General features: G+C 45.4%; 1 protein-coding gene across 1 annotated transcript in view; it reads right to left on the bottom strand.

The window, feature by feature from the left end:
* The window catches only part of LOC119396511 (uncharacterized), a 133,733-nt gene extending 107,897 nt beyond the window's left edge, over nucleotides 1-25,836 (bottom strand). Inside the window, exons 1-6 of the mRNA XM_049416603.1 lie at nucleotides 25,654-25,836; nucleotides 25,372-25,535; nucleotides 23,844-23,973; nucleotides 22,140-22,283; nucleotides 19,894-20,204; nucleotides 12,482-12,846 (exon numbers count right to left, since the gene is read on the bottom strand). Of these exons, the coding sequence (XP_049272560.1) occupies nucleotides 12,482-12,846; nucleotides 19,894-20,204; nucleotides 22,140-22,283; nucleotides 23,844-23,973; nucleotides 25,372-25,535; nucleotides 25,654-25,806 (1,267 nt within the window). The 5' untranslated portion in view covers nucleotides 25,807-25,836. The remainder of the gene's footprint in view (nucleotides 1-12,481; nucleotides 12,847-19,893; nucleotides 20,205-22,139; nucleotides 22,284-23,843; nucleotides 23,974-25,371; nucleotides 25,536-25,653) is intronic.
* Nucleotides 25,837-26,154: the final 318 nt, after the last annotated feature.

Below are 26,154 nucleotides of genomic sequence, written 5' to 3'. Positions count from 1 at the left end.
ACGACCTTGTACTTGGACTCGGAGCCGGGCGATGCAGAAGCTGCCGGAGAGGGGCATTCCCGCTTTCTGGCCGGCGTTTCCGAAGCAGACAAACCATCTGCATCCATTTGTGAGTCAGCCATGCGTTTCGCACTGCGTTTCGGAGCGGAGGCTGGTTGTGATGGCTGCATCATAGGCTCCCCTGCAGGCGTTGATACTGATTCACATGAAGAACGCGGGCGCGTTGCTGCCGCCCGATGCAACCGGCGAGACGCCGGGGCGTCTTGGCGAGCGTCCCGCGCACAACGTTGAAGCGAACGGCGCCAAGGGTGGTTAGTCCAGGTCGTCGATGGTGTCCGGCCGGGAGAAGAGAGCCAGGGGGCGACCCCACGGCCTCGTCCAGGGCGTCCGGCAGGTCTGTCCTTAACCGGTGGGGCCAGACAGCTAGTCGCTGCAACGTTGAGCCAGGGCGCAGATAATGCGGGAACGCCGGTGTGGCGGTGGTCGCGCGAGCCGGTGCGATTAGCCGATATTCACGGAGCTGTCGAAACGCGTCCGTTCTCGTCGGCAGCGCAGCTCCGTCTCCCGTTGTTACTTCATTTGGTCAAACGCGCCTTGTATGCAATCCGAGAAGTGTCCCCACCTCAATAGTATATATCTTACACCGGTGCTTACACCGGTGGCCAAAGGCTTTCAACATACTGGAAACGCCAAAAAATATATAAGTTGCTAGTATTAAGTTAACACATACAGCCGATAAGACACTATCCCCCGTATTCAGAAACGCTCCTTTACTTGAACTTGACTTGCCACCGCCTAAAGGCAGCGCGTTCGAAACGCGTTGAAGGCGGTGGCACGTCAAGTTCAAGTCAAGGAGCGTTTCTGAATACGGGGGTATATAATGGTAAACTAAGAGTTCTCCTGCAGAAGGAAAGTCCCGCCTGGACGGGTACCATTCATCTGACAAAAAAGAATGCAAGCCTAGAACGTGCCGAAGAAGCATGACGTGGCACCGTGCAGCGGAGGGCTGAAGGTTTTCAACAAACTGCAAACGCCGAAAAAAAATGTTAAGTGGCCAGTATTAAACTAACACGTACATTCGGTCTCGTACTTAGCTAAGAGTTATCCTGCAGGAGAGTCCTGCCTAGGCGGGTACCATTCATCTGACAAGAAAGAATGCAAGGCTTAGAATGTGCCGAAGAAGCAGGCAGGGTTCAGCGGAGGCTGAAGGCTTTCAACAAACTGGAAACGCCGAAAAAAGTATACGTGACCAGTATTACGTACCGTAGGTGGCTACAACTGAACCGTGGCACAAGCGGGGTTCACCGGTCCACTAAACGACGCGGGGCGAGTAAACCTGACTACACTCGCCGACAACTTTTCTTGGCATTGAAGCGAAGGCTACAGAGGCCACACACTGACCTCCATCAGTGGAGCCACAATGCACGTATCCTACCGCTAATGAATGTAGTCCCACAATTGCGTCCGTATTTTCTGCGTGAGATATATAAAATGCTCCTTCATTTTCTACATGCAGCTTTTTGTGACGGAACGCAGCGCACACAAGCGAGATATCTGCATTTCTTTTACTTTACACGTTGTCACTTCGCGTTTTTGCGTGCGTGAAAAAGTCGCGCCTTTTACCCGTACCTTAGACGCTAAGCAGCGTTTGCGTCGAAGTGCAACGCTAGCCATCACATTCCACTGCGTTACGAGACGCGCGCCAAACCGGACTACTTCGCGTAGCAGTACATGTGCAGACGCTCCGCCCCCGTAGCTTTCTCTTCAGTGCCAAGAAAAGTTGTCGCCGAGCTGACATGCACTGACTAGGCTGACATACCTAGAGTGACCTAGGTCACTCTACCAACTCTACTATGGGTATGTCACTCCACTGCCTCGGGCTTCCAGCGAGCTGTCGGCAGCGAGGAATTCATCGGCCTGTCGCAGTCGTCCGTCAGGAACACGCGTTCGCGGGCAAAAACGGTGGGTGGCCTTTTCCAGAGACCACAGACTCGAAGAGCGAACAAAGGCGGCGTTTGCGCGGCTCGGGCGGATTCCCGTTGTGGTCGGGTGCGTGGATGGTACGCTCATCGCCATCCAGAAGTCCCATGGCCTGAGCTCCGCGGACACGACGCATTACATGTCGCGGAAGGGAGTCTACGCATTCAACACCATGATCGTGAGTATTATTCATGCATTATATGCGTAGCCGGCCTGCACAGTGCATAATATTACCGTTGCTCGTTCGCCATGTGTACCCGAAGCTTGATTCTCGATTTGTATTTATTGAGATTAACGCTGCCAGAATGTGCCGTAGTATGTCCTTATTGTTCATTGTCGTGATGGGCGTTACATGGATCAATACATGGATGGATGAATAAACTTTATTTCGGTCCCTCGGAACGCGCCCTAGCATGTACAGGCTGTTTCATACTTAGGGGAAATCTCGGAGCGCCTGGCATCGCGATGCGACTAGCGCTGCAATGGCGTGCCGGCAGCAGCTCGCGCGTGCGCAGACGCTTCAAGGGTGTAGAGTTGTACAGCGGTGAGCACTGTTAAGGCCCGAACACACGTACGCGTTGCCGCGCATCAACGCGTGACTTTTTCTCGCGGCGTCGCGCCCTCTCGCTATCGAGAGGAAGGGCGCGTAGCCGCGCGTCAAAATGTCACGCGTTGACGCGCTGCAACGCGTACGTGTGTTCGGGCCTACACATGTACGCGTTGCAGCGCGTCAACGCGTGACCGTTTGACGCGGCGCCGCGTGAAAAAGTCACGCGTTGACGCGCTGCAACGCGTACGTGTGTTCGGGCCTTTTGGAAACATTGCACATGCGCAGCATGTGCTTTGCGATGCACTCTTTCCACCACGCGCACGGCGTCATAGATATGCTTGTTGGGGATACGCTTGTGTGCGCGCGGTGGAAAGAGTATTTCGTAGAACGCATGATGCGCATGTGCAATGTTTCCACCGATGACCGTTACGCGGCGCCGACAGTGCCGTCGGCCACGCGCTCGCGTGTTCACCCTAAGAGTGCTCACCGCTGTACATCTGCGCACGCGCGAGCTGCTGACGGCGCGTGGTTGCAGCGCTGGCCGCATCACGATGCCACGCGCTCCGAGATTTCCCCTAAGTGTGAAACAGCCTGTACATACATTAAATACGCATCGTTTCATAACCCTTTTTTCAGTCGCAAGTTTTTCGTGTTGTAGATATTTTGTGATACATTGCCTTAAACATACAGCAGTAATTTGGTTAAAAGGCTTTGGTGGCTGGAAGATGGGTTGTTCCAAGCAGTAAACATGCAGACTACCCTTTGACACTGCATTGTCCGCGTGTTAGAACTTATGGTACAAGTCCTACCTTGTCGATGATTTGTTCATAGCTATGTTTCAACAGACAGTAACAGTGCAGACCCCCCCCCCCCCAGATGTAGTTACATTAACATAATACCCAACATTGTAACCAAGGTCTTTTATGGGTACAATTTTGACTGAATTGGATTCTGCAGACATGTGATGCCGACCTCTGAATGTCAGTCCATGTTTCCTGGGGTCATGTCATGACTCGTGGGTATGGTGGGGGAGCCCTCTCCGTCAGCACCTGAAAGCAAAACTTTGGCTTGCTTGGTAAGTGCTGTCAATGCTTGCCACATTCAAGACGTTATCACTACAGCTGTCATGCCGCCCTCGTGCAGGAGACTCCAGCTATCCATTAGAACCGTGGCTCCTGACACCAGTGCCCGGACGACCAGCTCGTGGCACCCTTGATAACCACTACAACAAGGCCCACACCGCCATGCGCAATGTTGTGGAGTGGTGCATCGCTGTAAGCTTGTGCAGAGCTGCACAAGCATCATTGCTGCTTGTGCAGCTCTGCACGACATTGCGTTGGTGGCACATGAGCCTGTTCTCGAAGGGGACGATGACGACACCGACGATGCTGAGCTGCTGCCAGCAGCAGCTGAGCTACCACCACCACAACGGGAGCCAGCAGCAGCGCAACCGTGTAGTGAACCTGTTTCGAGAACCACAGGGCCTGCATGCTTGAGCACCTGCGCAGAGTACGCCGCCGCCTGCAACGACCTCGGCAGCATTGTGTGGTGCGTGTTTGTCTTTGTTCATTGTGTTTGCCACAGGCATGAACAAAAGGCTGTTTTTTTTTACTACACTTCAAATGTTTGCTGCACATATCAAAGAAACAGCGTTCTCCTATCAATGAATAACCCCCTTGAATAGGTTGGCAAAATATGTGAAGCTCACCCTGACTCACTCATGAAATATATTTTGCTCTTGGGGCTCACTCGAACTAAGACTCACCAAAATTTTCCTCAAGCAGATTCACTCGGACTCAGGCTCACTAAAATGTTTTCACCCGGACTCAAACTCACCAAAGTATTACTCACCTGGACTCACAGCTCGATCTGAATCTGAGTGAGTCGACTCATGAGTGAGTTTGCCGACCTATGCCCCTTGTCACACAATGTCATGCTGATGAAATACTTCGACCAGGTTGTAAAATATGGTGCTTCACACTAAGCACAAGTGAGAGCTCACCTGTGAATGGCACATGGTGCCATTCGGAGCCAAAGTGGTAACCTGAAAAGGCTTTTGAATCAGCACAGCAACATGCGCTAGCTTTAGTGCAACAAGGATCGTGCTTTTAAATGAGGTGAACAACAAGGGTGGTGTCAGAAGTGAAATTTTATTACAAGTATCGCGAGCAATGCACATAAAAAGCAAAGTAAATAAATATCCCTTAAATTTAATGCCAAGGAAAAGAACATAGTAGCGTCCTTTTATAATATACAAATGGAGTTGTTACAAAGTGCCTGCTGCTCCTCTGCATCATCAATACGCGTCTCGCATTGTACATGAAAACAAGGCACAGTCGAACCGGTACTAATCGAACTCGCTAAAAAAAATGCAAGTTGTTGGTTGCTGATATTTCTTCTTCTATTATTAATTTCTGTTTGTACCCAATCCTGTTGTCTAAACACTTCTAAGCAACAGAACACGTGTTCGTCAACTATATTTTGGTCTTGCAATATTTCCAAATTGTTGTGCAACCTAGACCATTCACAAACGCTCTTCTTTTTTTCTAGGATATGTAAAAATCGAGTATTCTACACGTATACACTATAGACATAAAGATACACTACAGTGCACTATGTGCATATACTACAAAATTGCTGAATGCATTACTTTGTATAATGAGATTTTAAAAAATGACATGGCAAAACATGATTTATAAATGAAACCACACTGTGCTATGCACATGTACTACAAAACTGCTGAATGCATCACCTTGCACGATGAGATTAAAAAGAAATGACATCGCAGGACACGATTTACCATTGAGCTACACTTTACTATGTACAATGAAACAGCACATCAGTGCTTCTGATATGCAGAAAAAGAAAATTAACTGAAAAAAAATTGCAGGGCACCATTGAAGCAAACCAGCGTATCATAGCTCGTGATGTGAACAAAAATAAATCTACATATATGTACAACTAGTCTTTACAAATCACTGTGCAGGTGGCTTCCGCTGCAATGAGGGCCCGGGCGAGGGTACCAACGCCTTGCAGTTCGTGGACCACGTCACCGAGAAGTTGAACCTGGCGCAGCTTTCCAATGATGCCTGGCCCTGCCGCCTGGTGTTTGCGGATAGTAACTCCAGCGCCTCGGCCTGCCGGTTGCCCACATCTCGCAGCTGCGGCATGAGCTGGAAACCAAGAAATGTGTTGCCATTATCATCTATAAATTTCCTGCTACCGACTCTTCGCTGGAAGCTTCTGTTCGTGAAGAGTTTCAGTGTGTGCAACAATTTCTCTCTGTTGAAAATCCACTGACCCAACGGCATCCATGAATGGTGTTTGGTTCACCGCACAACCAACGCACTTCGTTTGGACAGACCAAAGCGGTGCCGGAATTCATTTTCGCTCATTTCATCAAACGCATCTCACACCTCTAACCACCTCTGCATGAGAAGCAACCAAACAGCCCTTTTCAGGGCTACACAATCGTTTGCCCGGCTTTACGCAATGACTGACACAATCTCCTTCCGAAACCCTAGCTGCTGCAGTATGCAAAACATACAGCAAGCAGTGGTGCGATCTTGTACGCGTTTCAAAATAACCACGGAGGCGTGGCATTACATCCAGCCGCACGTGACCGCACATGCCGCACGCGAATGGCCCATTTGAACCGTGACAGACGTCACGGCTCTGCATTGACCAATCGCGTGCGGTCACGTGCGGCTGGTTGTCATGCCACGCCTCCGTGTTTATTTTGTAACGTGTACAAGATCGCACCACAGGTGTAACACAGGTGCAAACATGTGCATTTGTGTATGATGGCTATGTGAAGAAGTTATATAACGAGCTTGCTTTTTGAACAGTATATTTAGCAATAGCACATTTTCAGTTTCACTATTGAAGCAATTGACAAAATAGGGAAACATGTCAGATGTTGAACATTTTTGCAATGCAACTTTCTTGCTACATTTCACCATAACTGCAAGGCAGGACACCTGTTTATTCCATCTGACAGTTATGCATACAACTAGCTCCTGCAACCGTTTGTCAAATTTTTTTTTGTGCAGCTTTTTGTCTTTATGCCCACAGATGTCATCTCTTCACAAACATATGCCTGCACGCATGAGCATCACCTGTGAGCATGTAACACTATCTACAGTTAATAAAAAACATCAGCGAAACTTACGAGTTGGGGCATGGGGAAGATCCTGGGCCACATCCTCTTCAGCCACACCAGCAGCAGCTGGAGCAGGGCTCACCTGTAATAGTAAGAAGTTTCTTGATTGACACACTGAGTGCAATAAGAAGTATGGAGTGCAAAATGTTAAAGTTCACCTGCAAGCAGCGGAAGTTGTTCCCGACCAAGAACTTTGGCAGTGCAGGCGACGGAAGTCCCCTGATAGTGCACATGATTGCAGGCTCTGGGGGAACCATCTGTAAGCATACGTTAAAAAAAGACTATATCCCAGTCTGGTCCCTACTAATGATAACAGTGCAGCTACTCAGAGCTACAAACAATAATTCGTAGGGATTATTGTGGCGAATGTGCACTAATGCTGGAAGTGGAATAGCAATGTTTTTTTAGAATGTTTCAACAGCGGCATTATGACACACAGACTTCGGAGAGAGGGGTGGAGGTAGGCAAACCTACTGGCTACGCACCTCACTCAACTCGAGGGTCTGAGAAATGGCTTGGAACGCGTAGGGTGCTCTAATGAGCTTCGAAATATAGTTCGCGGCTGTTCTTTCGTCATCACCGCAAATGTGGCTGTTTCGCATTCTGTTCTGGGTGGCGCAAAGTGTTAGCACCTGAGCCAACGTGGCAGCCGGGTGATCTATTCGATATTGTTTGAAAAAGTAAAACCAACAGCGCGTAATGGCTAGAAGCAAATGAGCACACTAGTTCGCAGCATACAAGTAACAATGATATTCTAAGCCAGTGCTTACCAATTCAGATCACCCGAACTCTGGGCCTCGCGTACTGTCGACCCGCGCGGTCCCTGTCAAGCACGACGCGGCCGCGGTAACCCGTAATCTGGCCGCCTCCGGTGCTGCTGTAAAGCACAAGCGGGACGTGTAAGATGATCGACCATAATACAATTGTGCTCGCACTCACCTCTGCTGCTCTTGGAGTTTGGCAAGGCTGTGGTGTTACCCGCAGGGACTTCGTTCAAAAGCGCTACCAGCTCCTGCCACATGTCATCCCGGTCCTCCCTCGTGAACGACGGCTCCAGCGGGCACGACAGCGTCGCGATCTGTGGGTGCTCTTTCACAAAAGCCAGCAGAAGCTCCTTTTAACGATCCGACACCCGAGAACCAACGCAGACGTTGCGATGGTTGGTTGGTTGGTTGGTTCCTCGGTACTTTGGCTCAACCCACTGCGGGGGATAGGCCATGAAGCGGACGGTGCTTTGCTTAGGAAACTAATTCACTTAGTGAAGGAAAACGCTGAAATGTGAATTCATTGTATTTATCTTTTACCAACAAATGTACATGGGACGACATTTTGAAACTGCGCCAGCCGCTACTTTTCTCTTTTTTTTCTTTCGCGTGCGCGATACCAACTAGCGACGACGTCAAAAAATACTAACATTATTAAATATCATTACTCAAAGCTGTTGCTGTTTGAAAGAGTGTTTGAGCTTGAGAATCAGAAACAACAATTTTCTGTAAACGCTTCACGGCATGCTTCACGGTCCCTGTGCCGACGACACAGGATGCGCGTCTACTTCCGGAAAGCTCTCCGCTCCACGATTGGCTGTCCTCTTCCTCTCGGCGGTTCTCGGCGGGAAAGCTGCGACCTCCTCTCTCTTTTGTGACGTAGGCGCCGCAGAACGAACGCGAACGAACAGAGATCTCCGATCGCCCCCCATTTTTGAACATTATGATCAAATTACTGAAAGTGATTGCTCGAGAATACCATCCAAAAACACTCGTTTGAATGTCTTATCTCTGCACTCTTAAAAGAGAACTGGTTTGTAAATGCGATATAGGCCTTATTTTGATGGGGGCGAAATACAAAAAAAAACACCTGTTTGCTTAGATTTAGGTGCACATTAAAGAATCCCAGGTGGTCAAAATTAATCCAAAGCCCCCCACTGGGGCAGTGTGCCTCGTAGTCATATCGTGGTTTTGGCATGTAAAGCCTGAGCAGTTATTATTATTATATTAGTCCTTTAAGAGAAGCAGTAACAGTGTTTACTTAGATTAAATTCATTGTATTTATCTTTTACCAACAAATGTACATGGAAAAGAACTCAATAAAATCGTTCCACATATTCGAGTATGTTTTATTTGGCACGTCTGACTGGCATAGTGCGTGGACCCACTAGATGAAGACTTATAGGCACAAATACAAAGCTCCAAACATTGTGCCATAGCAAAATAAGATTACGCAGCAGTGCACTATGCCCTAAGCTCGTTTAAGTAAAAATAAGGGGCGAGGGGGGCCCTTGTAAGAAAGTAGCTGCGAAAATGCTTCCCTAGGGGTCTGGCGATGTCTGCGTTTTGTAAACAAGACAACAGTGAGCACCGGTGCTCAGCTGCGTGGGCCGAAAACAGTTGCTTGAGTTCTTCCTGCTTAAGCGATTTCAGTTGCTGGATGCCAGCTATACATTTAACAGCGAAGCTGTGCTCGCCGTAGTTTGTGCGGTGTCACCAGAAAACTCCTCAAGTGGGTATGCGCACACGAGTTGGGCAAGCCCCACTGCTGTGAACCATAGAGTTTCCTAAAATTAACTCGAGGGGACTGTGGCGCTGCGATCGTTCAGCCACCATGCGAATGATGAGTAGTACACGGATTTGCCTAGTCTTCGTACTTGCGGGCTTCGAACGCACATGTGGCTTTGTTTTTTGCTGTGTTTTGGTTTTCTTTCAGATAAAAGAATGGATTGTTGTGAACTTCGTGGCCAGATTTGAATTGGTGAGCCTAAAAAGGTGAAGGCGAAAAAGTGGTGAAGTGGAACTGCAGACTTTTTGCTGAACTTTGTTTCGCGACAAAGCGGATGCAGGCGACACGCAGCCGAACGGAGCTGAAAGAACGAAGTTTAGACAAATCCGTGTACTACCCATCATTCCTATGCTGGCTGAAGCGCCATGCGTTGCAGCTCCCATAGACTCTAGCACCATAGTTCCCTCTAGTAAGTATTGTAGGAAACTCTATGCTGTGAACAGCAAGGTGCGATTGTCAAACGAACACATTAAAAAGAGAGAGATAGAAAGAAAGAGATAAAAAATAGAGAAAGAAAAGGAGGGAGAGAGGAAGCGATAGAAAGGAAGAGAAAAACAGAGAAATAAAGGGAATAGAAGGAGAGATATGGAAAGAAACAGACACGAAAAAAAATGATAGAAAAAAACAGAGAGCAAGACAAAGAGAGAAAGAAGCAGAGAGAGAAAGAAACAGAAACAGATACAAAAAAAGATAAAGAAGAAGCAGAGAAGAAAGAAAAAAATAAAGAGAAACAAGGAAGGCCACCCAGATGTGCTCTTCCTTCAGGCTTGGCACCACTGGTGCGAAGCATAGGTCGGTAAACTCACTCATGAGTCGACTCACTCAGACTCAGATTGAGCCGTGAGCCTGAGTGAGTCTGGCTGAGAAAAAATTTGGTGAGTCTGAGTGAGTCTGGTTGAGGAAAACTTTGGTGAGTCTGAGTAGGAGTGAGCCCTAAGCGCAAAATATATTTGTTGAGTGAGTCTGAGTGAGCTCCACCTTTTATTGCCGACCTATCATCCTATCTACTCATTTTCAGCATTACTATCAGCCTTATATATAGGCTTACGCTTATAGTCGAGTCTATTCAAACATCTCAAAGCACTGGCGTTCATGTGCCACCTCAATATTTATTGATCGGAGGTGTTTGTTAAGGTGGGGGATGGCGGGAGGAGGTGCCATGATCTCCTGCCACAAGCTCTTTCACTGGAAGTTCTTGATAAAAATATCTCATTTGAGTCGCGTATTTCATAAAAATGTCCTTACTGATTGAAACCAGTGATAACTCGTATTTGAATGAACAAGATCAAAAGGCATATCGTAGAGCACCGATTATGTGAGAAATTGGTGTTAAAAAGTGTTGACACCATGATCGAAAGAACTAATTTTACACTAACGGACTCGTGAGTCGACTCACTCAGACTCAGATCGGGCTGTGAGTCTGAGTGAGTCCGGTTGAGGAAAATTTGGGTGAGTCTGAGTCTGAGTGAGCCCTAAGCGGAAAATACATTATTTGAGTGAGCCTGAGTGAGCTCCACCTTTTTTGCTGACCTATGGTGCGAAGCTGCCAGAATTTTTTTTTGTGTGTGTACTGGTCACCGTTTGAAGATATTTGTGCTGGAGACATTTTCAATAATTGTGTATATTCACAGTAACTTGCGCCGTGTGGCAGTCGACAGTTGCACATCTCTCTTGTCTCCGAATTTACGCACGCCGTTGGTGGGACCAAGAAGAAAGTCCGCAAACAAGGTTCTTGCCAGATCACAAACACAATAGCTGTAGGGTTGCTTGGTGTATTCCTTCGAGCGTTCATGAATAGAGCAGTGCCACAGCCTGCCAACAATGTCGCAGGAGAAATGTCCCTGTTTCGAAGAGCTTCCGGAGCACTGCCTCCCACGTCTCGCCAGCAATTGATGGCTTCACAGGACTTATTCTTGCGATTCAACAGCAACTGTACAGTAAGAAAAAAAAAAACATCTGTAAATTCATCATACTGCGGCACCTGCTTTGTTATGTCACAGGTAGGACACAGACCACAAGAGTGAGTTTCTTCCTGCACAGCTGGGTGTACAGTACGGTCCACTGTTAAACGGAACACCTGAATGAGCACCATTCATGTTGCTGGCCCCTCAACGGCAAGTGAATGAGGAAACATTGTTCATGCATGGCACAAGTCTTTCAAAAGAAGTCAGACTTGTCAGCTATGTCAACTACCAGTAGTCTCATGCAAATCTAAGCGACTATGCTTTTGCAATACAGCAAAATCTGGACATGCCCTGCATGTGTTCCCTTTAACAGTGGACCAGTCTGTACATAATCGTCAGCCTATTTTATCTCCACTGTAGCAGGAAGGCCTCTCGCAATCATCTTCAATTTACCCCATCATGTGCGAGCTGACTGCATTTTATCCCTGCAAACTTCTTAATTTCGTCACTCCCTTTAACTCGCTGCTGTTTTGGCTGCGTTTCCCATCCCTTGGTATCCATTCCGTTGCTCTCACAACCTGTTGCCTGTCCTACGTATCACGTGGCCCACCCTGATTAATTGCTTTCATGTAAAGTCGACTAGAATATCAGCCACAACTGTTCGCTGCCTGACCCATTCCACTGTATTCCGATCTCTTAATCCTATCATTTTCCATTCCACTGCACGCAGCGTGGTCCTTAACTTCTTGAGTTTCTTTGTTATCCTCCAGGTTTCGGCCCCACGTGTTAGAATTGGCAGTATGCAATGATTGCACACTTTTTGCATTGGGACAGCGGCAGATTGCCTGTCATGATTTGGGGATGCCTGCTGTATGCGCACCAAACCATCTTTACACTTTGGCGCATTTCCTTTTCACAAGCATGCTCCCCTGCTAGTAATTAATGTAAGCAAACATGCTCACGTACAGACTCCAAAGGTGTTATACGTAGGTTGTTGTGGAGATATAGAGATAAAGAGTACGTTGGCTACTTGAGCTCTCTATGTTCTATACAACATGAAATGAGGAAGTATATTAAGCTATCAATACTTGAAATATATGTAAATGAAGCGTAGTCAAAGTAACAACTGCTGTGCCAATGTTGAAGTGATCTATATACACTTCATAGTGTCTAAGTATTAATGAAAAAGTCCTTACAGCGCCTAAACGCTAAACTTTGAAGACCTCCCAACCATCTAGCCTTCATGAAGCCTCCCAACCACTTGCCTTCATGATGAAGCCGAGAGTAGCGGCTGTTCACACAGATGTGCTTGCGTGGCCTCCTTTGACACACCTGGCACGTGCCATTGCCACGGAATCTCTCCCACATTGCTGCACAAGTACGCCATGAGGTTGTTCCTGGTCTCTGCACCAGCCACGTCCCCATCTTTAGCATGCTTTGCCTCGAGGGGAAAATAGTGCGGCTCCGTTTCGTTCGCCTCTTCGACACTCTGCCGCCAGCAACCTGGAGTCACGTTACCGACACTGTCTTCGGTGTCTCTATAGCCTTCCAGCTGCGGGTTTAAGTCGGTGAGGAAGTTGTGCAATATGCAGGCTGCCCTGATGACGTAGTCGGCATTGCTTGGCTGTAGGTTAATGGTTTGTAGCAGCACTCTCCAACAAGCTGCTGTGAGTCCAAAGGCATTGTCTGAGCATCTCCTGCGTAAAGAAAAGAAAGATTGCATTTAAATGTTGTGTTTATTGTCCCGAAGTGTGACTTATGGGGGATGCTGTAGTGGAAGGTTCCGTATTAACATTGACACCATATTAGTGGAGTACCGTAGTAGTGACACCGTATTAACATAGTAGTAGAGGAGGGATCCGTATTGGGGTGGTAATTATCCTCAAGCTTGAATTATGAGGGATGGTGTAGTGGAGTGTTCTGCATTAACAGTGACACCAATATTAGTGCAGTACTGTATCAGCGAGACCATGTTAGCGCAGTAGTAGAGGGGGGTTCCGTATTATCACATATTTTACTTCAACACTTTAATGTGTGCCCAAGCGCTTATGTATTCTGACCCCCCAACAATATGCAGCTGCTGTGGCACGAAATTTTCGCTATACAGTACTAAACAACAGAACCTTATTTGATGGGGGCAAATAAAAGATAGAAATTTTTACAAAGGAGCACAAGGAAATGGAATGCTGAGAAAACTTTTTTTTTTTTTTAATATGTTGCTTTGCCGAGCACTGATTGTACAGGGGTCAGGGCCTCAGTCAGGCGCATACTCGCGCCTTTAGCCCTCACCCCTTTGGTTTTCTGTAAGAAAACTATGAAACGTGTGAATAAAAAAAAAAAAACTTGCACCCAGAAAAAGAAAAAATTAAAGGCAAGGAGATTAACTAGGTCAGCCCAGCATTACAACCCCGCATACTGAGGTAATTTTGCATATCTGCATAACTGCATCATAGGTTATCGCTCAGTACCTCGGTTAGACGACATTTAATATAAATGAAATGCATGAAGAAGCACATAGATTGTGACGAGTGCTTATTCTGCGAAATTATTGATTGTCCCCGTTTATGCATGCTTTTGCATATTACTTCAGTGGTAGCTGCAATCGTCTGTAAAAAAAAAGAAAGAAAAAAAACACAGCAACGTAACAGGAGCTTGTGACGATTACAATGATTGGTTGATGAAGTTTAACATACTAGCGCAACAGTGGGGCATCAAAAAACGCCCCAGTGGGAGGTTTCACGTCAAGCTTGAATTGTAAGAAGCAAAATGCTATAGCCACAGGGTCATCATGGTGGTCTCATGACCAGATTTATTATCTAAGTTTCGTGATTCTGTTCAATTTCGTGCAGTTGCAGAAACCTGAATTTAACACAGTGACATATGCCAGAATTTCTCGCGTGTGTGCAGAGAAAACTAAATACAGTCGTTGTAATGGCAGAATGGTGCCACCACGACAAAGGCAACCATACCAAAATGCTTTGTGCTTGCAGACAAAAAAATGCTGGGAAAGAAGCCACACTCTGTAAGTACTAATAAGCTGTCTCTTATTCTTTAGTTTAATCTCACCATGTGCACCGATTACTATTAAACGAAAGTTAAATATTTGCCAATGTGAAATATGCTAATGAGGGTAACTATACAGCAAATGAAGTACAGTACTCACGAATTGAAATGCAAATTAGAGCTAAGTAATGCACATTTTGTTTCCAGTGTCTACAGTTTGTGACATATCGGTGTAATTTTGACACGAACACTCATATCCGAGCTAACGCTACCTTTAGAGGCTAGATTTGCAGTGACATGATGCGCTTATCACGAGCAATCGCTCATAGTAGTCGTTCTACTAAAAAATATTGCATTTCAATCCATGAGTACTGTACAATACACTTCGGAAAAAGAGTGACTGTACCCGAATGCAAGCCTCAATGCATCCGCCTAGGCTTGTGCGAATAGTAAATTTTAGGTCCGAAGCAAATTCGAAGCGAATAGTGATTTGGTCGAATAATTTCGAAGCGAATTCGAATAGTATATATTACATATTATAAACAAAAATGGGCATATCTGTCATGACCCAACTAACCTGCACAATACTTTTAAAGTTGAAACAAGGCAATACGCAAATGTCATTTTTTTTTGTTCAAAGGGAAGTGGAAGCAACTTTGAGTAGTAGCAGGATTTGACTTTCGGTAGAATTCAAGTGATAACCTGTAAAATTGTTACGTTTTAAAATTTACTATACTTGGAGCATATAAGTCGGTATAACAAGCTCTTAAACATAACGTAGCAAATTAACTGCATGCAAAACACTATTAAAATACTTGAATCTAAAATAGACGACATGGAAAACTATAGCAGACGCTCTAACTTGATCGTTTATGGACTTCCAGAAAAAGAAGATGAAACTAACACCGCACTTGAAACTGCGGTAAATAAAGGCATTTTTCAGGATATCCTCGAAATTGAGAGCGTACAAATCGAGCGTATACACAGACTAGGCAAGGAACGACATAACTCGACGAGACCTGTCATTCTTAAGCTGTTAGATTCAAGAAGTAAATATACAATACTAAAAAGAGGCTTTAAACTCAAGGGCACGGACTATTCTATTGGTGAAGATTTTTCCCAAAGAATTCGCGACATCCGAAGGAAATTGTGGGCTAGTGCGAAGCCGAACCGTGACAAAAGAGAAAAGGTTTCACTTGCGTTCGATAAGCTGTACATAAACAGCGTGCCTTACGTCTGGGATCATGATTTGAATGATAAAGTTCCGTTACGAAAAAACGGCAATACGGCAATGAACCGCCCGACTACCAGAGGCTACACGCAGAAGCAAAGCAAGAATTGAGATTGAGGGGTGATAACGAGGGCCCTTCCACTTCCGTTAAACGCGTTCATTTATCTCGTCAAGTAGCCCAGAATACCCGCAATCCTACGAAACCGAAGGATAAGAAGTTGCGAATCCTAAATATAAACGCACGCAGCATTGTAAACAAAAAAGATTCTATTGAGGCCACACTACTCGAATACGACCCGCACATTACTGTAATCACTGAAACATGGTTACGAAATGAAATAAGTGATGATTTAGTTTTTCCCCCGAGTTACAGTGTATTTCGTAAGGACCGGACAGCAAATAAGGGCGGAGGTGTTGCTATCCTTGTGAAGCCTTCAATACAAGCAATTGTTTTAGCGGATGTCGCTGACCTCGAGTGTTTGCGTATCAAAATAACTTGTTGGGGTCAATGCTTTGTGCTATACGCGTGTTATAGACCACCAGACGCTGCTCCTGAATATTTGCTGAAATTGCAAGAACATATGACACAATTCCAGAGTAAAAAAATTTTTGTTATCGGGGATTTCAACTTACCAAATGTTGATTGGGAACTCCTTCGGGCAAGCCGCAAATCGAACAAGAATGCTAACATAGTCTTTGATATCATGCTTACTCACGACCTAGTTCAAGTGGTCAGGCAGCCTACTCGAGAAGAACGTTCGTCTAGTGCAATATTGGACTTAGCGTTCCTAAACCGCGATTTTTGTGAGTATACAGTTTTAATTGAAAGTGGCCTGTCTGACCATCATCTCGTAAGTGTTACCATTCCTTTATTCAACTCAGTCGGTCACAAACGCACAACCACTCGAAGCTTCAAGGATTATGCAAGATCTGATGATGCGTCTATTGTGCAGTACATGAGAAGTTGTTATGATGACTTTATTGAAAATGAGGATGATGTTGACGCGCTGTGGAACAAATTTACTGAAATGTGCCATCACTGCATAAGGTCATTCGTACCAACCAAATCTAAAAAGATTGCTAAAAACACCCCATGGATTACGCGTAAAATCATCCATCTAAAGCGCAAATTAAAACGGCTGAAAAAGAGTAATCCCCAATCAGCTATTATTCATGAACTTAAAATAAATTTGGCACGTGCTTTGCGAGAATCAAAGGATTTTTACTTTAAAACAACACTGCCAAACTTTTTAAAAAACGATCCTACGAAGTTTTGGAACTTCCTGAGCGATAGTAAGAAGCAGGTTTCACATATATTAGTCGATGGAAATACAGTTACAGATCTGACGCTCATTGCGGAACATTTTAACAAATTTTTCCATAGCGTGTTTGCTAAGGCGAGTCTTAATACGCCTCAGCAAAAAATGTTTCAGCCTAATGAGATGGACTTTATCTCATACTCTGGTGTTCTTGCAATGATCTTGAAGTTGAAAACTAAATCATCTTGTGGTCCAGATAATATCCCTAATGTTTTTCTTCGCCGTTATGCAGAAAGTATTGCCCACTTTGTGATTGTGCTCTTTCGATGTTCGCTGTTGAGTGCTAAACTACCCAGAGATTGGAAGAGGGCTCGTGTTGTTCCCGTGTTTAAGAAAGGCAACCATTTACTCGTAGAAAACTACCATCCCATCTCATTAACGTCACCAATATGTAAAATGCTTGAACATGTAATATCTAAGCGCGTAGTGGAATTCCTCGAACAAAACTCCATACTAACTAATTTTCAGCATGGCTTTAGAAAAGGATATTCAACTGTAACTCAGTTAGTCTCAGTGGTTCATTCATTTGCAGAAACTCTGGATAAAAATGGTCAAATGGACGTCATATTCCTTGATTTCAGTAAGGCATTTGATAAAGTTATTCATCACAAACTAATTACAAAACTTAGGGACATCAATCTACCCGACATATTCATCGCCTGGATTCAACACTATTTGACAGAACGTTCACAGTTTGTTTCAGTAGATGGGAACAATTCGAGCTCTCTTCCTGTAACATCAGGCGTGCCACAGGGTAGTGTTCTGGGGCCGCTATTATTTTTAATTTATGTAAACGACATTGTTAACACAGTACTACCAGGAACTCAAATAAGACTGTTCGCGGATGACTGCGTGCTCTTTCGTCAAATTACCTGTTCTAATGATCAACAGAACCTGAACTTAAGTCTTAATAACATACTAAACTGGTGTAATGACAATGGTATGGCACTTAACGCACAAAAAACTGTTTATCTTTGTGTAACACGTTCAAAAACACCTCTTCATTTTACTTATAACCTCGGCTCATCATCACTACAACAGGTTAATAACTACAAATATCTAGGCGTAACAATAACTAACGACCTATCTTGGAACTTACACATAGACAACGTATGTTCTGCTGCCTTCCGTAAACTGTGTTTCCTGAAACATAAACTTAAAAATTCTCCTTCTAACATAAAACTACTTAGTTACTTTACATACATAAGACCAAAACTAGAATACTCTTGTGTTGTATGGGACCCCTTTACTAAATGTAACATTAGAAAACTGGAAGCAGTACAAAAAAAAGCTGTTAGGTTTGCTTATTCTAAGTTTAAAATTACGGACTCACCGACTGAACTCATGACTGCTAACAACATCGAAACACTTGAATTACGGCGAAAAAGAAACCGGCTTAACTTTCTTTATCTTCTTGTTAATCATAAGTTAGCCCTTGACCCGCATGCATATGTATCTCCTCTGTCCACTAGGCATACACGCCATCATCACGCCCATTCTTTAACCCCGTATTTTGCTAAAACTAACGCGTTTCAGTTTTCCTTTTTTCCGCGTACTGTATCAGAGTGGAACTGCCTAACTGATCTTAGCCAATTTTCTGTTACTTAGAGCTAAAACATGCACTGTTAATTTGTGTTATGTATCCATTTAATGTAATACTTTTGCCATGTTATCTTTTATGCGTTCTGTTAGTAGGTGTTTCGATTCCATTTCTCGTGATATATTCATATGTTATCACATGTGTTTTTGATTATATCCTGCCTCTTGTACCTGTCCTGCTTGGACCAGTTCTTGGTCTGCAGTATTCAATAAATAAAATAAATAAAAATAAAAAAATGATGAATCGATTTGAGGGTAACACAGTAAAACCTCATTAATTCTAACTCGGTTATTTCGAAATCCTGCATAATTCGATGGATTTCCGCGGTCCCGTGTTTTGCAATGTAAATATGAGTGGATAACTTGAAGCGGCGTGCAGTACTAGCCCGGTTAATTCGAAAACTTTAGGTGCCATGTGCCAATTCTTGATCCCGATTTAGCTGCAAATCCGCAGAAACGATGGCCCTTAGGAGCTACAAGGAAATGCACTGTAGAGATACAAATGATTGGCAAATGAAGAACCCCAGCCTCGCTGCTGTGGCGCAAGAAAAAAAAAATAAAAGCGGCCTCGTGGTCAGCAGAAATGTGCGCCTGCGGAAGAGAAGACGTGCTTCACTGCAGCACAGCGGTGACACGTGGGCAGCATGACGCATGCTTCTCGCAACGTCAGCGCGTCATCGTTTACCCATTCTTTCTGGGAAAATAGAGAAATTAATAAAGGACGATGTGACGGAATTCGCAACATATACGAACCTCCAATTGGCGGTTGCTCCGGCAATTTGCGCACTTGCACTGCTGGCGGAGTACTTTCCTGCAACGCCTACTTCGAAAACTCAGTTCGAAAACTTCAATGACCATTTTTTTCCACCCAGAACACATCGCGAATTCCGTCACACTGGTCATTAATGAATTCTTTATTTCACCAGAAAGAATGGGCGAATGGTCGCATCATGACGCGCTGACGTTGCGAGGAGCAGGTGACTGTGTTGCAGCGAAGCACGTCTTCTTTTCCGCAGGCGCGCATTTCAGTTGACCACGAGACCGTTTTTGTTTTGTTTTTTCCTTCGTTTTTTCTTGCGCTGGCAACAGCGAGGCCCTCCGTTTCCCCGGCTTGGCGGCAAAATTGGGACGGGGCATTTCTGGAAGACATGACCCTTGGAGCCGCAAACTAGCAGGCACAGCAAACGACCACCTGTGATTACTTTCAGTAATTCAAAGTTCCTTGCATCCCGGTTTTTTGTTTGGTTAATTAAAAAACCCGCTTAATAAGAAGATTTTTCACAGTACCAGTGGCTTTGAAATAACTAGGTTTTGCTGTACTGTATTAACCTTGAAGTGTGGCTTCGCGGCAGTGCGGATTTCCCCTGGATAGGTGTATTCATGGTAGATCACCCCTCCACTGCAGTGAAACCACCTTTACAGGGGGTTACAGGCGGTCTATGTATGTCTATTTGTTCATTTCGAATACTTCGAAACTTCCTAGAATTTAAATTCGTGTCGAAGCGAATTCGAATACTGTAATATTCGTTCGAATATTCGAAGTGCTCGAATATTCGCACAAGCCTACATCCGACGTTTTATCGGCGTCCTACCTCACTCGGTTCAACCTGTAGTTGAAGACTGCTCTCTCGTCTTTGGCCTCTCCCACGGGGAATGGTACCATGAGGTTCCTCTGTAGCGGACATGCCTCATCTCCGACGAAGACGTAGGGGGCCATGTTTCCGTCAGATCGGGGTAACACAGCCGTCGAAGGATGGTCGAGAGAGCCACCAAGAAGTGCCTGGCCAAGGTCTGAGCTTTCAAATACATCGCTCTGCTGATCACGGCTCTCGGCGTAGACGTCAACGAAAGTGTACTTGCACTTACTGTCGACGACAGCTACCAGCACCACAGAGGAAGAACCCTGAAACGTGGAGCCAAGTTGTGAAAGCCAAATTTGAATACAGTCAAACGCACTTATAATGATACCGGTTTTAAAGGGACACTAAAGAGGAACAATGAATCAGTTTAAATCGATAAATTGTGCTCTGAGAACTCTAATGTCGGTAATTTCGCCATCATAGGTTTATTAATAGAGGAGAAAATCAAGTTCAAAGTTTCATTTTTAAATTTCGTGCTGAAATCTTCCCGCGTGATGTCACAGATTTCAAAGTGTATTTATCATATTTTGGCGCCATTGGCTCAACAAAATTACCCCAAACTTGGTATGTTAAGTCTATGACCCCCTAAAAAAACAATGCACTCCCTTTTTACCTATTAGGAACTACGTAGTCCCTAGTAGGCGCCGTTATAACGTGACGTCACGGCAAATGGTGTGGAAACTTCAAGGTGGCGTCGCCACCCACATTTGTTTTTGTACATTTTCTCGCTTACTAAGCATCGTCTCGCAGCAAGCGTGGTGTTTTTGGTATTGCGAAAGAGTACTTTACTAATATGAGAGAAATCGTTTTGCTCTTTAGTGTCCCTTTTACAATAAATCAGTTATAACAATGAGAAGCTGCTGCACCGTCAACTTTTGTATGTTTTCTATGGTGAAAGAACCCACTTACAGCAATGCCCGCATGACGCATTATCGGTTATAACAATGAATTCTGGCTGTTGGGTGTCCGTGCTGAAAGGTAATGGAACGCGAGATCCTTGAAAAGGAAGAAGAAAACAAGAAATTCAAGCAGCTGAACCGCCAGCTTCACCACACAGCGTTACGGCATTGCGGCAAAGCTGACTTTTGACATCCACTACAGCACGGAGGTGGCGGTGGTTTCTGTTGATGCACTTACGGACATGCAGTTCGAGTATAAAGCTGAGGCTTTGAAGAGGTTCAGCGTCCGAAACTTCCGACGTTGTCATACATTGGCTCTATGGGGCTTGTGGCGGTCCCGTGAAAGCGTCCGAATTTTCAAGCATGTCCGAAAAATCAGCAGCTTTGTCATCCTTATCAGTGATGTCTGTTAGCACATCCCATCCGATATTGTAGTTTTCTCACTACAGCCTGATGTCCCCCTATTTTGATTTTTTTCATGCAACCCATTCGCAGCAATTATCGGTGATAACAATGAAATTTTTGTGGCACTTGAGTATCGTTATAAGTGGGTTCGACTACACACAATCCAGATTGTGTCATTTTGCTAACTTCTCGCTTCTTCTCAAGCGTAATAATAACCTCTTATTCTGCCTCTGAAATTACACACTTCAAAGTTTCACGTGCATATACCTTGCCTTTGGGAGGGTACAGAGTGTATATGAGGGCAAGGCACATTTCTATAGGTATGCACATGTGGGGCTTACACCAGATTACACAACCGTGTAGCATTTCATTTCTACTTAGGTTCACATTAAAAAAAACCCCAGATGGCCAAAATTTCCGGAGCGTTCCCCACACCCTACAGAATCCCTCATAATAGTATCGTGCCTTTAGGATCTAAAACCCCAAGAATTAATTAACATTTCATTTCTACATAAATCAGTGTTAAGAATGTATAGCGTGCCTGTGCGTACTGCATCCTAGAATTTGTCTATCAGTCACTGCTCCACAAACCGATGTTGTCCCATTAAAAGTGTTTCGCAAGCGCTATGTGTATTTACCTTCAGGCACTACACAAGAAAATGGTAAGTGCATGATGCTATTGTGGAGAGGAGTGACGAGGCAAACCACAAGCAAGTCATTGCCAGTGCTGAAAAAAGAGATCACAGTCACTCTGGCCTCCCTTAATTAATGAAGCAACTATTAAGATTTTTGTAAAATATCCAGTGTTTTGTGTTGGCAAGTGGCACCCCGCATGTGCAATACTCACTTGGGCAAATCGTCATCACACAAACACTGCCCAGCGTATGTGCTTACCTTGTGGTTCATGTATCCACTAGCTGAATGGCGAGGGGTGGCGATCTTCACATGCCTGCCGCCAACAGCACCCAGGCAGTTAGGAAACTGACAACGCTTCTCGAAGTTGTCAGCTATTTGAAACCAGTCTTCTGCAGCTGGCACCTGCAATTGTTTATGGCAATTTACACAAAGCACAATCTTTAATCTTTTGCAAAAAGTATTTCTGCCAGGAACACCCGAAATTATGAATATTGCCCCTCTCTTATTGAAGAGCCCCTCATCAGGCCCTAGTGCGAATTTTGGTTCATCGCTGGAACTTGTTAGGTGCCGTCCACTGATGGCACCTAACAAGTACCTGCTTGAAGTAGCAAACGCGTACAATCACTCGTAATAAGGAAGACTTCGTTGCATACCGTTGTTACTTCAATCGCAAGCCTGCATAATGGTACCAAAACAGAAACACGGGGCATTAGTGTCTGATTCAGTCTTTAAAGGGTCCCTAAACAACCTCTGAAAATACAAAGAACGGGTGCGTTATTCTGTCCTGGTGTTCCCCATCTTTCTGGCACAATTTGTGATGCCAGCAGTCAGTTCACGTGACGTCGTTAGGAAACAAGCTCTTGACTGGTCCATATACGAGGGATGACAGTCGTGAATTGTCTCCTACCCTGATTTATCATGCAGTCACATGCCCGGTGTGCCTTGTCTCACATGACTATTGTGCCCAATCAACTGATTTTGCTTTGTTTTGTGCGTTTTAAACTGCACAAGTGGAGATAACAGGTTTAGCCAAGAAGTGCAAAATCCTGATAGGCTCAACGCAGAGTTCTGACATTGTTCATGTGCTTTATGAATAAATAAGAGATTCGCTCAGAAGATTTCATGACCAACGGTTGCGTCGATCACGATGCCGAGCACCGCTCGCCGATCAAGGTTCGCCTCTCCGTGATGTTCTCCGCCTCTCGCGCCGTGATGGTTGCGTCGTCCGCCATGCCGAGCACCGCTCGCCGATTGGGGCTTCGCCCCGTCCGTGATGTCCTCGTGCCTGTAACCAATCGTGGCCCCGTCCCTGAACTTCTCTGACCGGATCCCCCCATTCTTTCCTATTATTCTTTTAATCCCTCCTCCTCCTCCTCCTCCTCCTCCTCCTCCTCCCCCCCCCCCCCCCCCCCCCCCGAGAGCTATTGCTGAGGTGTCCTCCACTGAGAGAGACAGTTGCGGGGCTCTCTTTTTTCTTCCCTTCCTGTTTTTTTATTATTAAGAATCACTTCCCCCATGAATGAATAAGTAGCACCTGTAAGAAGGGTAGTGAAGAAGAAAAAGAAACCACTCTTTCGTCTTTGAACTCTGAGTGGTTTAGCGGTCCTTTAAAACACCTTGGCAATTCAGCCATCACGGGTCTGTTAAGGACGAGGTAAAATGAAACTGAATTTACATGGTCGCATCGCATGCACCTTTCTAGCTCAGGAGCTCAGTACATTCAAACCATTGCAAGTTAGCTTTAAAATGAGTCTGTGTGTGGCACTCAAGACATTCATAGATAAAGCATGCAGCCTTACATATATATGTCCTGCCTGAGCTAAACTATATATCTGCTATAAGAAGATTAATGCTTTCTGTGTAGTGCATGCAAGTTGCCAAACTTTTAGCAACTTTGTACCGCAAACTGGATGTTCGTGAGAAATGTGCATTTTGTAATGGCGATAAGTTTGAGTTACTTACCTTCATGAAACGGTGCTTCAGACGAGTCCAGATCGCCCGGCAGGTGTCATGAATGGTCTTCCGTGCAGTTTCAGTTCCCACCAGATAAGCATTGGCGACTTCCTTGATGTCCTTGCCTGAGGCTAAGTAACTGCGAAAACAAGGCATGGTATCATCGTAAATTAAATTAAAGCTTGTTTTTTAATGCGAATAGCATTTTTGTGGTCAACACGCCAGTGTGTATGTACTCCAGATAAACCTAAATGAAAACGTTCTGACACCCGGTTTTAAACTCTTCTAGGCTTCTAGTGCGAAGACTCGAAGGTCTAGCCACCATGCCACAGGCGCATGCCTGAATAAAAATGTCCTGCATGCACCATGCACACGCGTTGAGACGCTTGGTGCGTTTTCCAGACAACAATGGTAACCTCATGAATTTCCTTCATGCATGCCACCGTGTCGGGACACTTGGTGCATTTCACAATGCTGAGGAACTTAGCGTCTTCGAGTTCTTGATATGCTATTCGCATGGACAACGACAACTGACACCAGTCAATTTCTGCTGCTTTAGCTCTCTCTGACTGAAGCTAGTACACAATGTCACTGTTATCAAACTTGCACTTTGCGCATGTGCCTTGTATTAAACATAGTGTCAACATGGGCGTCCGGAGGGGGGTGCAAGGGGGGGCAGCTGCCCCCCCTTGGAATTTAGAATAATAATTTTCTATGCAGTAGCAGTAAGCTACACCGCTTGATTAGCACACTCCAGTCCCGCATATCCGCGTGAAACATTATTCAGGATTACCAGCCAACTTTGCACGTTACATACTGCTATGGACTAATCTTGCCGGTCATGTCACGACAATGAAACAAAAGCTACCTATGCTGTATGCCCCCTCCCCCTCCCCCACCCTCTGCTGATGCACCCCCCTGGAAAAAGTTCTGCGGATGCCCTTGAGTGTCAATCTGAAGCATTTTGTGCTTGCGATGACATAAGCACGTCACATCGGTGTTGACACTTGGTCATCATCATCGTCATCATTTTTAGCTTGTTTATGTCCACTGCAGGACGAAGGCCTCTCCCAATGGTCTCCAGTTTACCCCATCCTGTGCGAGCTGATTCCATTTTATCCCTGCGAGCTTCTTTATTTCGTCACTCCATCTAACTTCCTGCCTTCCTCGACTGCGTTTCCCATCCCTTGGTAACCATTCTATTCCTCTTACTGTTCACCGGTTGTCGGTCCTACGCATTACGTGGCCAGCGCAGGTCCATTTCTGTCGCTTGATGTCAGCTAGAATTTTGTTTCAGCCCCAATGTTATAACTGGCAACATGCAGTGATGCACTTGCTATTAGGCCTCTTTCATTTTCTTGTGCTGCCCTCTGCCGTTTCGGTAGGGCCTTGGTCGGGGTTGGGACAACCGGTATCCCCAAAACGAAATCCCCCGAGATTAACAGGCGTTTCACGACATTTCCGCTAGGGGAAGGGCGCATGCGCCGTGGCATCGTGAAAAAAATAATAAGGCGGATTGTACTTGAATACAACCAACCTCAACGTTATCGCGAGTCGCTCTGCTGGTTCCAGGGGCTCCCTGACAAAATGTTGCCGCGTTAGGTCGTCCTCCACAAAGGACAGCAGAATGTCAAATAGCCGCGGTGTCATGCGATACAACTTGGGGAAAGCATCGTGATCTCCCTCACGAAGCCGACGCATCTGAAATGGTAAAAGAACAGGAATGCCAACAGTCAGAACGGCGAAATTATAACATCTACCTCTGCTCTACGTTCAGTGATCCACAGCGTAGCGACGATACAAGAGAATAGATATGCACCGCGGTGTAGTAGAGACTCCTCTCTTTGCGCTCAAGGATCGCAGGCCGGACCCACACACGCCGCCTCTGCTGTTGCTGTTGTTGCTGTTCTTTCAGCTTTAGAAGAAGGAGCTTCTTCTTCAAAAGCAACAGCTTCGTCCTGCTGCTGAGCATCGTGAAATCGTGTTGACTGAGGGACAACAAAAATAGTTCAACGTGTGCACAATAACGAAGAGAGTCGATCGATAATGCAGCAGACGAATGGCAGACGAGAAGGTGAACTGATGATGCCGCTGCCAATATTAAACTGAGTACTGCTAAGAGACTCGTAACAATGAGATATAAGCGACCACGGCTAATGTGACATCCTTTGGCTCTTAAAATTAAAAAAAGAAGGAATTGTCGCTTGTAAAGTTTGCTGCGTTCAGTGTAGGGAGGTTATGCTTGTAGCACACAAAAGTACAGCCCTTGAGACTTGTGACTGAGACTCGGGGACAGCCGTCGCTTAAAGTATCTGACCAC

This window comes from Rhipicephalus sanguineus, chromosome 6 (assembly GCF_013339695.2).
Source record: "Rhipicephalus sanguineus isolate Rsan-2018 chromosome 6, BIME_Rsan_1.4, whole genome shotgun sequence".
NCBI classification, from domain to species: domain Eukaryota; kingdom Metazoa; phylum Arthropoda; class Arachnida; order Ixodida; family Ixodidae; genus Rhipicephalus; species Rhipicephalus sanguineus.
This window is presented reverse-complemented; position numbering and strand designations above follow the sequence as displayed.